The sequence below is a fragment of the Primulina tabacum genome, chromosome 11 (assembly GCF_025594145.1).
Source record: "Primulina tabacum isolate GXHZ01 chromosome 11, ASM2559414v2, whole genome shotgun sequence".
Taxonomy (NCBI): Eukaryota; Viridiplantae; Streptophyta; class Magnoliopsida; order Lamiales; family Gesneriaceae; genus Primulina; species Primulina tabacum.
In genome coordinates, this window is record NC_134560.1 from 35548154 (window position 1) to 35563643 (window position 15490).

Consider the following 15490-nt stretch of genomic DNA (forward strand, 5'->3'; position numbering starts at 1 on the left):
TTGTACTGCCTCGTTAAAAACCTTACTTGGAAAAACCCATTGGGATAAAAACCATAGTAAGGGAAAAAGAGTGCAGTCACGTAAACTCCCCCTGATGTTGACATGAACAATTCTTCACAAATTTCGTAGATTGCACATCCCAATATTATATATGTGCTTTCTGAATATTGACGTAGGAAATGCCTTTGTGAAGAGATCTGATGAGTTTTCACTTGATTGAATGTGACGAACATCAATACATCTATTCTTCTCAAGCTCCTTGGTGAATGCGAAGAACTTAGGAGGAATATGTTTAGTTCTGTCGCTTTTTATGTATCCTTCTTTCATTTGAGCAACACATGCAGCATTATCTTCATATAGTATCACAGGCTTCTCATCAGATGATAATCCACATGAAATTTGGATATGTTGGGTCATTGATTTTAACCACACACATTCACGACTTGCTTCATGTAGTGCAATAATCTCGGCATGATTTGATGAAGTTGTTACGAGCGTTTGTTTCTGAGAACGCCAAGATATTGCAGTGCCTCCACGAGTAAATACATATCCAGTTTGGGAACGTGCCTTGTGTGGATTAGATAAGTATCCAGCATCAGCATAACCAATTATACTTGGATTAGCATCTTTTGAATACAAAAGTCCCAAGTCTGTCGTTCCTCGTAGATAACGGAATATATGTTTAATTCTGTTCCAGTGTCTCTTTGTTGGATATGTGCTAAATCTTGCCAACAGATTCACGGCAAAAGATATATCAGGCCTTGTACAATTTGTAAGGTACATAAGGGCACCGATGGCACTTAGATATGGTACTTCTGGACCAAGAATATCTTCATCATCTTCACATGGACGGAATGGATCCTTTTCTATGTTTAATGATCTAACAACCATTGGAGTACTTAAAGGATTTGCTTTATCCATATTAAAACGTTTAAGTATCTTTTCTGTATAATTTGTATGGTGAACAAACATTCCACATTCTTTTTGTTCAATTTGTAAACCCAGACAATACTTAGTTTTTCTAAGATCCTTCATTTCAAATTCTTCCTTCAAGTATGACACAACTTCTTGAATTTCTTTATTCGTTCCAATGATGTTTAAATCATCAACATATACAGCAATAATTACGCATCCGGATGTTGTTTTCTTAATGAAAACACAAGGGCATATTGAATTATTTACATATCCCTTTTTCATCAAGTGATCACTTAGTCGATTATACCACATTCGACCTGATTGCTTTAACCCATATAATGATATTTGTAATTTCACAGAATAACATTCCCTGGGTTTTGAACTTTGTGCTTCAGGCATCTTAAATCCTTCAGGGATTTTCATATATATATTACTATCAAGTGATCCATATAAGTAAGCTGTAACAACATCCATAAGACGCATTTCTAAATTTTCAGATACCGACAAGCTAATCAAATACCGAAACGTAATTGCATCCATCACAGGAGAATACGTTTCTTCATAATCAATTCCAGGCCTTTGAGAAAAACCTTGTGCAACAAGTCGAGCTTTATATCTTACTATTTCATTTTTCTCATTTCGCTTTCGAATAAAAACCCATTTGTATCCAACAGGTTTTACATCTTCAGGTGTAAGGACTATAGGTCCAAAAACATTACGTTTATTTAGCGAATTTAATTCAACCTGGATGGCATCTTTCCATTTTATCCAATCCTGCCGATTTTTACATTCACCAAAATATTTTGGTTCATGATCTTCGTTATCATTTATGATGTCGATTGCCACATTATAAGAAAATATATCATCAATTTCATCTATATCTTTTCGGTTCCATATTTTTCCAGTATTAATATAATTGATAGAGATTTCATGATTCTCGTCAGTTTGTGGTTCTGACAGAACATTTTCATCATCATGTGTTTCTTCAGGAACACCATTCTCTATTTTGTGATCATCATGTGTTTCTTCAGAAACGTCATTCTTTATTTTGTGATCATCGTGTTTCTCTATGAATTTTCTTTTTCGAGGATTTTTATCCTTGGAACCGACTGGCCTTCCACGCTTCAGGCGTTTAATGACATCATGAGTATCTTCCATTTGTTTCTTTGGAATTTCAATTCGAGCAGGGGCATTTGCAGCATGTATATATGATTTAGTTACCCCTTTTGTGTCTGCAAATGCATCTGGTATTTGATTTGTTATTCTTTGCAAGTGTACAATTTGTTGTACATCTTTTTCACATTGTTTTGTTCTTGGATCCAGATGTAACAATGATGATACATACCATGTAATTTCCTTTTCGGTATGTTTCTGTTCTCCCCCTAACATTGGGAAGATTTCCTCATTAAAATGACAATCAGCAAAACGTGCTGTGAACACGTCGCCTGTCTGAGGTTCAAGATATCGAATGATTGATGGACTATCATAACCGATATAAATTCCAACCTTTCTTTGAGGTCCCATTTTCTTTCGTTGCGGTGGTGCAATAGGCACATACACCATACATCCAAAAATTCTCAGATGAGAAATGTCTGGTTCTTTACCAAATGCAAGCTGCAATGGGGAGTATTTATGATATGCACTTGGTCTGATGCGAATTAATGAAGCAGCGTGTAAAATTGCATGTCCCCATATAGAAATAGGGAGCTTTGTTTTCATAATCATTGGTCTAGCAATCATTTGCAGACGTTTAATCAATGATTCAGCCAATCCATTCTGTGTATGTACATGAGCAACAGGATGCTCAACAATGATTCCCATAGACATACAATAATCATTGAAAGTTTGGGAAGTAAATTCACTAGCATTATCAAGTCTAATTTTCTTGATTGTATAATCGGGAAATTGATTCCTCAATTTTATTATTTGAGCAAGTAATCTTGCAAATGCAACATTTCGAGTTGATAATAAACATACATGTGACCATCTGCTGGAGGCATCAATCAATACCATAAATTATCTGAATGGTCCACATGGTGGATGGATTGGTCCACAAATATCACCCTGAATACGTTCAAGAAACATTGGTGATTCAGTTTGGATTTTGACTGGTGATGGTCTTATAATAAGTTTTCCAAGAGAACATGCTTTACATTGAAACTTATTATTCTGAAAGATCTTCTGGTCTTTCAGTGGATGACCATGTGTATTTTCTATAATTCTTCGCATCATTGTTGAACCAGGATGTCCCAATCGATCATGCCAATTGGTTAATATCGAAGAATTATCAACTACCATGTTTGATTCAATGGGACTTATATGTGTATAATGCAATCCAGTAGGGAGCATTGGTAGTTTTTCAATCACATATTTCTTTCCTCATTTATATGTGATAAGACACATATATTTCTCATTCCCTTCATTCATTATTTGAGTATCATACCCATGAGAATATATATCATTAAAACTCAACAAATTTCTTTTCGATTGTGGTGAATATAAAGCATCATTGATCAAAAATTTTGTACCATTAGGTAACAAAAATTGTGCTTTACCACATCCTTTAATCAAGTCTACAGGACTTGATATTGTATTCACCGTTGTTTTTGTTGGTTTTAGTTCCAAGAAATATCTTTTATCTCGGAGGATAGTGTGCGTTGTACCACTATCGGGTATGCAAACTTCAGCTTTGCTCATAGCATTTTCCATATTTGAACTTCAAAAAAATATGCAATGAAATAAATTACTTGCAATATATATTTAAATATAACACAAATCATAATTATACAATAAAACATTATTCTATGAATACATGAAAAATAGATTATTGTACATTTATATTCTACCATTATATTGTTCATTTTCAGAGAAATCGTTGAGAAAATCTGCAGCATCAATATTGTTCATTTCTATCCCACCAACATATTGATCATTTCCAGAGAAATCATTCATAAAATCACCAGCATCAAAATGAGTTGAATCACTCAAACGGTCACTGCGTTTAGTGAAGTTGGTCTCCTTTTCTTTCCCCTTTAATGATTCTTTATAAAGTTTACAAAGGTGCTCAGGGGCTCGACAAACTTTGGACCAATGTCCTGGAGTACCACATCTGTAACAAGAACTTTCATATCTTTTTGAGTGCTTCTCATTAACACTTGTATTCTCATGATGCCTTTTCTTTGGATGGTTTGGGACGTTATTTTGAGATGAGTTATAAAAATAACTATCTCGATTATTTTCAAAACCACTGCCTTGACCACGACCACGGCCAATTCCACGTCCACGTCCACGACCTCGACCTCGACCAAAACCTTGTCTTTGAATTTGATTTTGGTTTTCAGGTTTAAATTTATTTTTACTTACAGCATTTACTTCTGAAAATGCTGTTGATCCAGTGGGTCGGGACTGATGATTTCTCATTAATAGCTCGTTGTTTTTTTCCGCCACAAGAAGACAGGCGATGAGTTCAGGATATCTCGCGAATCCACGTACTCTATATTGTTGCTGTAGAGTAATATTTGATGCATGAAACGTGGAAAATGTTTTTTCAAGCATCTCAGATTCTGTGACCTCATGTCCACAAAATTTTAATTGCGAGATTATTCTATACATCGCCGAATTGTAATCACTGACTTTTTTAAAGTCTTGGAATCTCAATGTATTCCATTCATCTCGGACGGTCGGAAGTATAACTTCTCTTATATGTTCGAATCTTTCTTTTAATCCCTTCCACAAAGCCATGGGATTTTTTTCAGTCAGATATTCACATTTCAATCCATCGTCGAGATTTCGACGCAAAAATATCATGGCTCTTGCCTTTTCTTGTGACGTGCATATGCCATTTTCTTTAATGGTCTTGCTTAGACCCAATGACTCAAGATGCATTTCTACATCTAGAGTCCATGGCATATAATTCTTTCCCGTGATGTCGAGCGCAACAAATTCGAGCTTTGTTAAATTTGACATGGTGGTACTAAAAAAAATTACGATGCATTTTATTAGTTAATAATTATTGCAATACAAAGTAACGGATAAACAACAAGTACAAGTATTTGTAAAAATAAAGAAAACGCACGAGGAGGATATTCTCCGATAAATACAAGACTCGTGAGTATGACAACCAAAATAATTAAAAATATCCTTGAGAAAGCCATCTTCTTTTTTCTTCGAAAAATTTGATGATGAATAATTTTTAAAGAATAAGAGAAAGTTGGAGTGATGGAATGTGTTTGTGAGATCATATTTATAGGGCAAAAACTAGCCGTTTTTTACCATTTATGACCGTTGGGGTACAAAAAAAATAAAGGTATGTATTTGTATAATTTTATGGTAATAATATGATATATATAATATTAGACATGTTTAAATAATTATGTATATCATATCATAATATTATAATGAGTGTGTCATAATTTATTTTGTTTAAAAACCTTATAGGCTTTTATACTTGTCGTATCCCTTACCGGGAGTGTGGGATGTCGTCTTAACATCCTCCCAGGATTTATAACAAGTTTATGAAAAATTTATTTTTATTATTTCTAATAATAACATTATATTGTATATTAAATAAATACACAATAAATAAATAACAGTAAAATAAATATAATTATTTTTGTTATCTTTTTCTTCTGTTTGGAGCTTGGAAAAGTATGTAGGACTTTTAGAGCTTCGTGCTGATAACGTGTTGTGAAAAAGTAAAAATTTATGGTAAAAAGTAAAAATCTCAAACTCTCAAAATTTACCAAACTACATACTTTATAATATTTTTCTCTCTACTCAATTGTGATTTTCTTCACAAATGAGAGATCTATTTATAGGAAATATTTACAAATAATCCAAAAATAAAATACATCATTACCTACATCATCACACACTAATTTTCAATATTTACAACTCTTATTTTCAACATTCAAATATTCAACATTCAAATATTCAATACACAGATTTTAAATATTATTTTCCAATAGAAGTAATATTTTTTCGCAAGACTAAAATTGACGACTAACCTGAGCTGTGTATTTTTTCTAATTGGAAAAAAACTAATTTATTTGTGTGGTCTCCAAACACTCGAAGACGCAGAAGGTTAGCTGAAACTCGAGAGAAGAGAGAGAGAGAGAGAGAGAGGATGAGTGGTGCGGGAAAAGTTGTGTGCGTGACTGGAGCATCGGGGTACGTAGCTTCATGGCTGGTTAAGCTTCTGCTTCAGCGGGGTTACACTGTCAAAGCCACTGTTACAAACCTCAGTAAGTAGTATTGATATATATCTTTCATCTTGCCTTTTTTTTTTTGTTTATTCGGGTTTTGGACTTATTATTTCTTGATAATCTTAGAGTTGTTGGTTGTTGTATGCGATCAGTGATTCTTTGAAAGCCCTGGCTGTCAATAAAACCAAGAATTTTCCATACTTTTCTGTGTATTCAACCTGAAAGTTATGTTCTTGATCATCTTAGAGTTGTTTTTGCTTTCTTATCTTACAGTCTGTTTTGCAAAATCTGATGTGATATCCGTTCTTGATCAGTACCGATCTCAAAAAACAAACAAATAACGTAAAATAAAACTAAGACAAATGAGGAAGGAATCCCGGATACGGCCAACTAGGAACTTTTGTTACCATTTTTCATGGCTAGAGTTTTTATTTCTCATGAACTGAATCTATTGAGCACCTTCTTATTTTGTTCTGATTGGCCTCATAGTTCTTCATCCCTATCATAAAATGAATTCGTCCCCTCGGCATGCAGCGGAGCCGGTAATCTAATGAAGTGGGTTGCTAAACTAAAAATCGCAAACTTTCTGTAATATGTGAAGCTAAATCACATTTTTCTCATGTCTAATATATGAAAATTGTGTATGCCTTGCTGTCTCTCCTCTGCTTCAGCCATGTAGGTGAAATGTAGAGTTTCGTCAGAAATTCGAGATGTTACTGCTACGTTCACATTGAACAGGGAAGAAAATCTTGGATTCTTCGGATTGTAGGTGCAGTTAAATTTGTATATCTTGCATAATAGAATCAAGTGGCAGAAGTGAATACAATACTGCCGCATTCACACACAGAATCATGGGTTGTGTCCGTGAGAAAGATTCTTCACGATATATCTGTCTGCTATCAACATTTGTTCAAGCGCTTTCAAATGCAGGTGATCCAAATAAAGTAGTCCACTTGAAAGAACTTGAGGGAGTTGATGAGAGATTACACTTGTTCAAAGCCAACTTAATGGAAGATGGATCTTTTGATTCCGCGGTTCATGGTTGTGAAGCGGTCTTTCACACAGCCTCACCAGCTTTCATTGAACTAACCGACCCCCACAGGTCCGTGATCTTTATGAATTGTGCCTGATTTCTTTTGAAATCTTGATCTTGGACTCCGACTATAATCGACACGAAATATTTTCACACAGTGTTAAAACCTTGACTATAAATTCATGGCTTGGAGTGAGGAAGACCAAAATTCTAAATTATACACATGAATGCATTCGGAAATTTTTTGAACAGTGTTCAGATTCATTTTCAATTTGTTCCTGGCTTTGCATATCTATGTTTGTTCTGAATCTTTTGTAAAACTAAATTCTTGATTTATTTATGTTATCGTGTAGGTACAACTGATAGATCCGGCAGTGAAGGGAACTTTAAATGTCCTAAAATCATGCAGCAGAGAATCATCTGTTAGAAGAGTGGTTCTAACATCCTCAATCGTCGCAGTTGCGTTCAATCGCAATCCCAAAGGCCCCGATACTGTAGTTGATGAAACATGGTTTTCTGATCCAGTATTCTGTGAAGAAATCAAGGTTTGTACTTGTGAGAACACCAAAATTTTATCTTTTTCCACTTTATATTCTTATCCCTCATGGACTCATCAATATCCATGATGAATTTCGACTTGTAAGATCGAAAATTTAAAGGAGACTCTAAGGCATCTGATCTTGATGATTCTAATTCTGTCCAGATTTGTTTCTATTAAAATACTCCACAAATTTGCATGCAATTCACAGTTTGCTGGGAAAAAAAAACTGGGATTTATAAAATTTTTCAATGCAACATAAAAAATCGAGAAATTTTTTGAGCCAAACATCATATCTCATTCTAGCAGGCATGGTATTTTGTCTCGAAAACATTGGCAGAGGAAGCTGCGTGGAAATTCGCTAAAGAAAATGGCATCGACTTGGTAGTAACAAATCCTGGATTCGTGATCGGTCCTATCCTTCAGCCAACGCTTAATTTGTCTTCTGAGTCTTTCTTGAACTTGATCAAAGGTATGTCAAATGATTTGTATGTCCTTTTGGCAACTCAGATTTATTGAGCATCAAACTGATATTCTGTTACAGGAAAAGGAGGATTCCCATCCTATCAATTTGTAGATGTTAGAGATGTTGCTGAAGCACATATTCTGGGGTTTGAGAACCCTTCAGCGAGTGGCAGATACCTTTTGGTCGGAAGTGTTTTAACTCGTTCGGAGGTTTTGGAGATTTTACAGAAGCTCTATCCTTCCATGGATGTGCCTAAAATGTAAGTGTAGCGTTCTCGGTCTTCCGGTTGATCCTTCATTGCTCAAGAAAATTAACTTCTGTTGATGCATACTGCTCTATGTCATGCCCCAACTCACGAGCCATTTGAATGTTAAGGATTCCTGTAACCTTTTGATTGCATCTTGAAATTTTAACTACTAGCCGTGTTCGCAGTGACTGTGTTATTCTCACCAGTATGAAATATATATGTATAATTTCCAGGATTGGATCTTGTTCAAACGTCACACAAGTTGAACAGATTTCAAATCATTTATGTATCACACCCTCTTCACCTGAGACGATCCTACGCTCCACGGGAAGTGTTTTTCTACAAGATGTTCGCGCAAACATCTCCATGAACATCTTTTACAAAACACCTCAGGAGTAGCATATGATCATCTGACATACAATTCTCTTGTTAGACTTTTTTATTCAAGAACAACATATTTCTCTAAATGATCCATTGCGCTCTTGTTTATTTGAAGGTTTCATGCATGTACTCTACAAATGCTAACAAGCTCTACGTGTTTTTCTTCGTTGCTCCAGTGCTGCGGGGGATCCTGGTTACCAGGTATGCAATAAGAGAGCACAAGATTTGGGCGTCGTCTTCACGCCTTTCGAGGTGAGCCCGAAGGATATGGTTGAAAGCTTGAAAGAGAAAAATTTCCTCTGTTGAACTTGCCAACAACAATGCCGTAGGACTCGTATTGTCTCATAATCCATTGCATGTAGCAAGTTATCAAGTCATTCTAGTATACTCTTTTTTTTCCTCTTTGGTACTTTTGAAAGAAGATAGACGTATTTCTTTACTTGAACCTTAATTTAAACTTACTAGTTATTTCAAACTTTTCTCTGCTTTCAATTGGAGATGTGTGGGATTACTTCAAATCATTTTAAAAAAAAATCGATTGGGAACCCGGTCTGAACCAAGCAAGTAAACCGTTTAGAGGTTAAACCAGTCAAGAACCGATAGAAGCGGACATAAATCGGTGAAACGGTTAAATCCGAACCGACCGGTTTGCTTGTTAAAAAAATCAATTTTTTAAAAAATTTGATTATTTCTTATATCTCTTTAAAAGAATGTATTTCTTATATATCACAATACAACAATATCATCTTATTTTACTCGCAAGCAGCATAGTTCATAGCAATGTTTTCTTAAACAATTCGCCTAAAAAATTGTTGAGTAGGTCTTTTGTGAGACGGGTTAACCCTACCAATATTCTAAATAAAAAATAATACTCTTAGCACAAAAAGTAATATTTTTTCATGGATGACCCAAATAAGAAATATGTCTCACAAAATACGACCCGTGAGACCGTCTCACACAAGTTTTTGCCTAAATTGTTATATCTTCGATTAGCTGGCGTAGACATGATTTAGCAAAATATAGAATCCGGGACATGATTTAGCAAAATATAGAATCCGGCCAAGAACATGGCGGTGACTGAATAAATACAACACTCCCCATAAATTTTAATGTACATTTTCGATTGGCAATCATTAACTCGCTTAGGCTATTGTTACTTTCAAACTAGACTGCCTAGAGTAGACAAAATTTTCATCAAAGAAAGACAAAAATTTTGAGAAAGGATATGAAAAGAAAAATCAGTACATATTTCCGATGATAATAGATCTCTTGTGAGATAATTTAACTCGATTTATATTTAAATTAAATTGTTATATTTTTTGTCACGCCCCGAAACCGAGACGTGTCATTGGCGTTGTTTAACAATTTATAATCGTGTAACAACAAGCCACGTAGTACATCAAATAGCCAAAAGCCAGTCTATTAGATAAATCAATAATCGTCTTTACAATGCGATATAAAACGAAATGCGGAAGCGTAACTACAATAATATAACTAAGAGATAATGATAAGACTGGTCTTGAATTGGATTGACTTCATTACCATCCCCAAAAATATTCTTGTTCTTTATCTTCGATTTGTTCCTCGTTCGTATCTGGGGTGGGAATGTAAGGGATGAGTATTTGGGAAATACTCAGTAAATGGGGGTCGATCGGGCATAACAAATATCAAGGTTATAATTATACGAATACATTATCATAATTTCAATCATAAGCATGTTGAATCGAATATGAACAAGATACAAAATAGCACTGAAAATCATCTCATTTTCATGGTTTACTGATCAGTCCCCTATATGTTACTTCTCTAAGGGGCGAGGCCAAAAGAACGGTTATTATAATTCACCGTATCAGGGCCTTAAATAAAAACATATCAAATATCGGAATTTCCTTGCATTTCTAATTCGAATTATGACAGTGCATTTCAAATATTTCAAACATGCTTTCAAATATTATAACCGATATCAAACAACAAATTGTTCAAAGATTTTCATAACAAATAGGAACGAATATATCATGTCGATCGAATTTCAAGAAACATACATAATGTATTTTTAAGCAATTATGGATATAATTACTAAGAACAAGTATGTCGATATATATATTAAATAGTACACTCATGAAATGCAAGTGTATAGCAAAAACTCACTTACTTGAAAGATTGTTGCAAAATCTTGGAATGAACAAATTGTAGTTTGACACCGACCAGTCATTTTGAAAAAATGTGTGCGCTTAATTGAACCGTTGGATCGATCTGAATTTTGGATATGTTGTTCAAAACACGTGTAGGTGTATTCTGAACGGTGGAGATTAGATTTGGATTTGTAAAACTATGAGCAAAACCTTCTGAAATTGTGCAGAATATTTGGTACTCGAAAATTGCAACTTTTTGGAGAGAACTTTTGATGTTGTTTTGGTGTTAGTTCCATTCATTCATTTGCCACTATTTATAGGCACCAATATGACTTTAGGTCTTCCCCCTCCATGCCAAAGGTTGCATGGTTTGAATGAGTTTTAATTCATGGTGACTTTAGGTCTTTCCTCTCCATGCCAAATGTTGCATGGTTTGAATGGAGACTTAATTCATGGTTTTGTGTAGCTATTTTTTTGGGTCTTCACATTTTTAGCATACACGGTAATAATTTATAATAAATCGGGTCAAATAAGATATTTGTCTTATAGAAGACGATCTCACGTAAGTTTGTGTGTTCTGACCATACCGATTTGATGTACCCAAATAGGACAAGTGCCGCTCAAGATTCTACTCGAATCAACTGTCATTCCTATTTACATGACTAAATAAGGGTTTTGCTCGTATATCCGGCCAAGTTATGGATTGAGCAATAATTTGGTCAAACATATCAAATCGGTAATTCAAAAATCAATTTTCATTTTCGAAAATTTGGTTAAATCAGTCTGGTTTTCGTTTTAGGTTAAAAATTCGGTTTATCTTATAATTTTTTAAAAAATAAACTTTTTGAAAATTTATTAATTTTTTATAGACCATATTTCTAATATTTTATTGGGACGTGTGTTTTATATTAACTAGTAGTGTAAACGAAACAAATCGAGTCGAATATCAGAAAAATTTTCGGCTCGAATTAGTGCTATTTTAGTTAGAGCTCGATTCAAAGTTCGAAAATTTTAAAACTTTTGGCTTGAATTCGGTTCTACTCAAAGCTCGAGTTCGTCTCGAAAGATTCAAACATGTTTGTGAATTATTTATTGTTGTTAGAAATAAGTACTCGGAAAACTCGAAATTTATTTATTTAATATATAATTATATTATATTAATAAAATATTAAAACTCGCGAGAGCACTTGCTAACTATATAATAAATAATTTGGGCTCGAGTTCGGCTCCAAAAATGTTCGAACATGTTCAAGTTCGGCTCAAATTCGATAAGCGCGAATACGAATCAAATATATTTCAATGCGACTCGAAAAACTTGCGAACCTTCTCGGTTCGTTTGGACCCCTATATTTAACTATGAAATCAGTTCTCATTCTTGCCCATTTGCAAAAAACAATTTATAATTATTTTTCGAAAAATTGTTTTATTACACAAAACTAATCAATTTTTTTTCTCGAAATTGGGTTAATGAATTTTAAATCAGTTTAATCTTGTTTGATTTTCATGAACAAATCAGTGGATTCAATTTTATAAAAAAATTGGTTGGTTCAGTCTTACCAAATTGAGTATCATCGATAACCAAAAATATTGAATGCTCACCCTTACTCGGAATAGCTCAAATCACTTGGAGTCTTGCAAATATTCAGTAACTTTTTTTATTCAAAATATTTTTGTTTTAAAAAAATTATTTTGTCATAATAACAAAAAAAAAATCATATGATGTTTTATTTACACATGATTACTTAATATATCTTTATTCACTCGTGTTACATTTGGATTGATGGATTTGACATCCATGATTTCAAATTTCTTGACTTGTTTGGATAGAAAAATTTCAAGTAAATTTCAAATCAAATATATATATTAAGTTAATGAATTTCAATTTTAATTTTAATGCATTTCAAATACATTGAAAATTATAGCTATTTGAAATTCATTTATCAAATCCTTCTCCAAATCAAATTTATATGTACAAGTGCAAATTCACATCACCTTCGTAGTTGGTCGGATCATCTCCCCTTCATGGTTTAATTTTCATGAATAAATCGGTAAAATTCGAAATGTTCTTGTCGCCTCCCCTTCATAGTTGGTCCGGGTCTTCATGTCCCTCCCTCTTTATTGAGAGTTTCTTCCTCGAAACTTGGTTTGGTTTGGTCTTTAAAGAGGTAAGGACATTGTTTGTATATTTTCTCTTCTAATTCTCGGGTAAATTCTTGTTCAACGTGATTGGACTTTTGTACTTTCATATCCGGAATGATTCCACGATATGAATAGAAAATTCTTCGTACTTTAAGTCTTTGTTTGAGTTTCCTTTAATTAAGAGCGGTTCGGTTTTAAGAATATGGTTCGAATCTTTATTAGACCAGATGCTTCATGTACAAGGTAGATAAAATTCATGCGAACGATGCACGGACTTTGTGAGTCGTCTATCACAATCACCCATATTTAGTGATGACTTATTATTTTCTTTGGCAAACCTACTACAAGATTCATATAAATATGCTCTTATTTTAATTTCGGAAGTTCTAGTTGTTGAAAAAATTCTCCTAGTCTTTGATTTCTACTTGACTTGTCTGACACATTTGACATCTAGCAAGAACACCAGTGACTTCTTTCTTCATTATGCTCCAATTGCACCAAAATCTATGTCAAATGATAGTAGTATACTGTTGAGATGCAATAATTATTTATGTCGATAGAGAGCGATCGAATTGTGGTGTTTAAACTGTTGTATTGTTTAAAAGATTTGAGTTGTATCATTATCACTAGCTATAGCTTTTGATAAAACTCAGAGTCAAGATCACAATTTGATTCACATTAATTTTAAAGAGTGAAGGTCACAAGTTCGATTCACATTAATTGCAAAGAGTACAATTATTGGGTGAAAGATTTTTGGGGTGCAACAATTGTCTCTGCTGAGAGAGCGATTGAACCCTGGGGTTTGAGTTGTTGTACAATTTAAAATATTTGAGTTGCACTATTAATACTAACTATATTTTTTGGTAAAACGACAAGCACTAGGTCGTACAATTGGTATCGGAGTCAAGTTCATGAGTTCAATTTTCATTAACTGCAAAGAATGCAATGTTGGGTGGAAGATTTTTGGGATGCAATAATTGTCTCTGCTGAGAGAGCGATCGCACCGTGATGCTTGGGCAGTTGTACTGTTTAAAATATTTGAGTTGTACCATTATCACTAGTTATAGCTTTAGTAAAGCGACAAAAGTTTGGTGAATGCTTGATAAGTGCAAGTTTTGCACCTAAATTACCCAAGGAATTGCTATGAAAGTGTGCAATTATCGAGCAGATTTACATGTTTTTGGCAGTTGTTTATGCCGTTGTAGGAATCAAACATGTGCACATAACTCGCGACCAACGAGGAAAAATTAAATGTCGAAATGGAAGAATGAAGTAAACAAGAAAGGACGAGCAAGAACAAGCACCGCATGCCCAAGCAGACCAAGAACAAGCATCGTGTGTCGTGCGCTGTGTTGATGACACGAGTGCGCGCATGCGACACGGACGAGCAAAGCCAAACACATAATTGGGCGGGCTTTTTATGGGCTCTCGAAGCCGTCATGCAAATATAAAAAGGCGAAGCCCTAGCCACGAGAGGAAAGAGGCCGCAGGCACGCACAAAAATCTAGAGAACGGGAAAAAGAGCAAGAACGAAAAACGAAGACGAAGAGCGCATCTAGCGAGGACGGAGTGACAACTCTGATTCGATTCTTCTTCCATTCTTCTTACTTAATTTTAGTTGATTAGTGATGTTGAAGAACATGAATTTATTTTGTTGTTTTTCATTCATGAACTAATTTATTAAATATAGAAGATGACGTAGTTTTGTCGAATATTTATTTATGAATTGTTGATTTGTTTATACGATTAGTTTTTTGTTTATTTATATTTCCGGATCTTGTTGCTTTTAGTTACTTGATCACTACTGAATTGTCATATTTATTTGAGATCTATCACTCGGGATAGAGTATTTTGAATAGGACATAGAAAAACATATTGTTCGTGTTTATAGAGTCCGGAAGACCTATAACTTCAACGAATCAAATAAAAAAATTATTGTGCTATTGAATTAGTTATTGTTTGATTTTTAACAAGGAAGTTGAAATCGACTTTAGATAAATGATTACTAAGCACCACTTGGGAAATAAAGTAAGAATAGTAGAGAATTCTTGTGTATTAAATGAGTTGAAATTATAAATATAGTTAAAATTATATATTAGTATCATATTTGAAACAATTGGTACTCAAATATCGTACATTAATATCATATTTTCAATGTTTTATATCGATTTTCATCCGAAAAACAAATTTGTTATTAATATCAGTATTTGTTATATATATTTTGGTACTCAAAAATCATATATTAGTATCAGATTTGAAATAGTTGGTACTTAAATATCATATATTAATATCACATTTTTTATGTTTTGTATTTATTTTCATCCGAGAAAATATATGTAGGCTCAGAGGGTGCAAACATAATTTGTTGTGACATATAATTTTTCTGATAGAGACTGAACGTAAATTTAAGTTTGACTGTGGATATTTAAAACAAA

At 33.8% G+C, this 15490-nt stretch overlaps 1 protein-coding gene across 1 annotated transcript; it reads left to right on the forward strand.

Moving 5' to 3' along the window:
- Positions 1–5958: 5958 nt before the first annotated feature.
- On the forward strand, positions 5959–9276 carry LOC142517750 (phenylacetaldehyde reductase-like). Its single transcript, XM_075620156.1, has 6 exons — positions 5959–6158; positions 7050–7225; positions 7506–7697; positions 8000–8162; positions 8235–8415; positions 8961–9276. The coding sequence occupies exons 1-6, from the start codon at positions 6041–6043 to the stop codon at positions 9088–9090; spliced, it is 960 nt and encodes a 319-aa protein (XP_075476271.1). The 5' UTR covers positions 5959–6040; the 3' UTR covers positions 9091–9276.
- The last annotated feature ends 6214 nt before the right edge of the window (positions 9277–15490 follow it).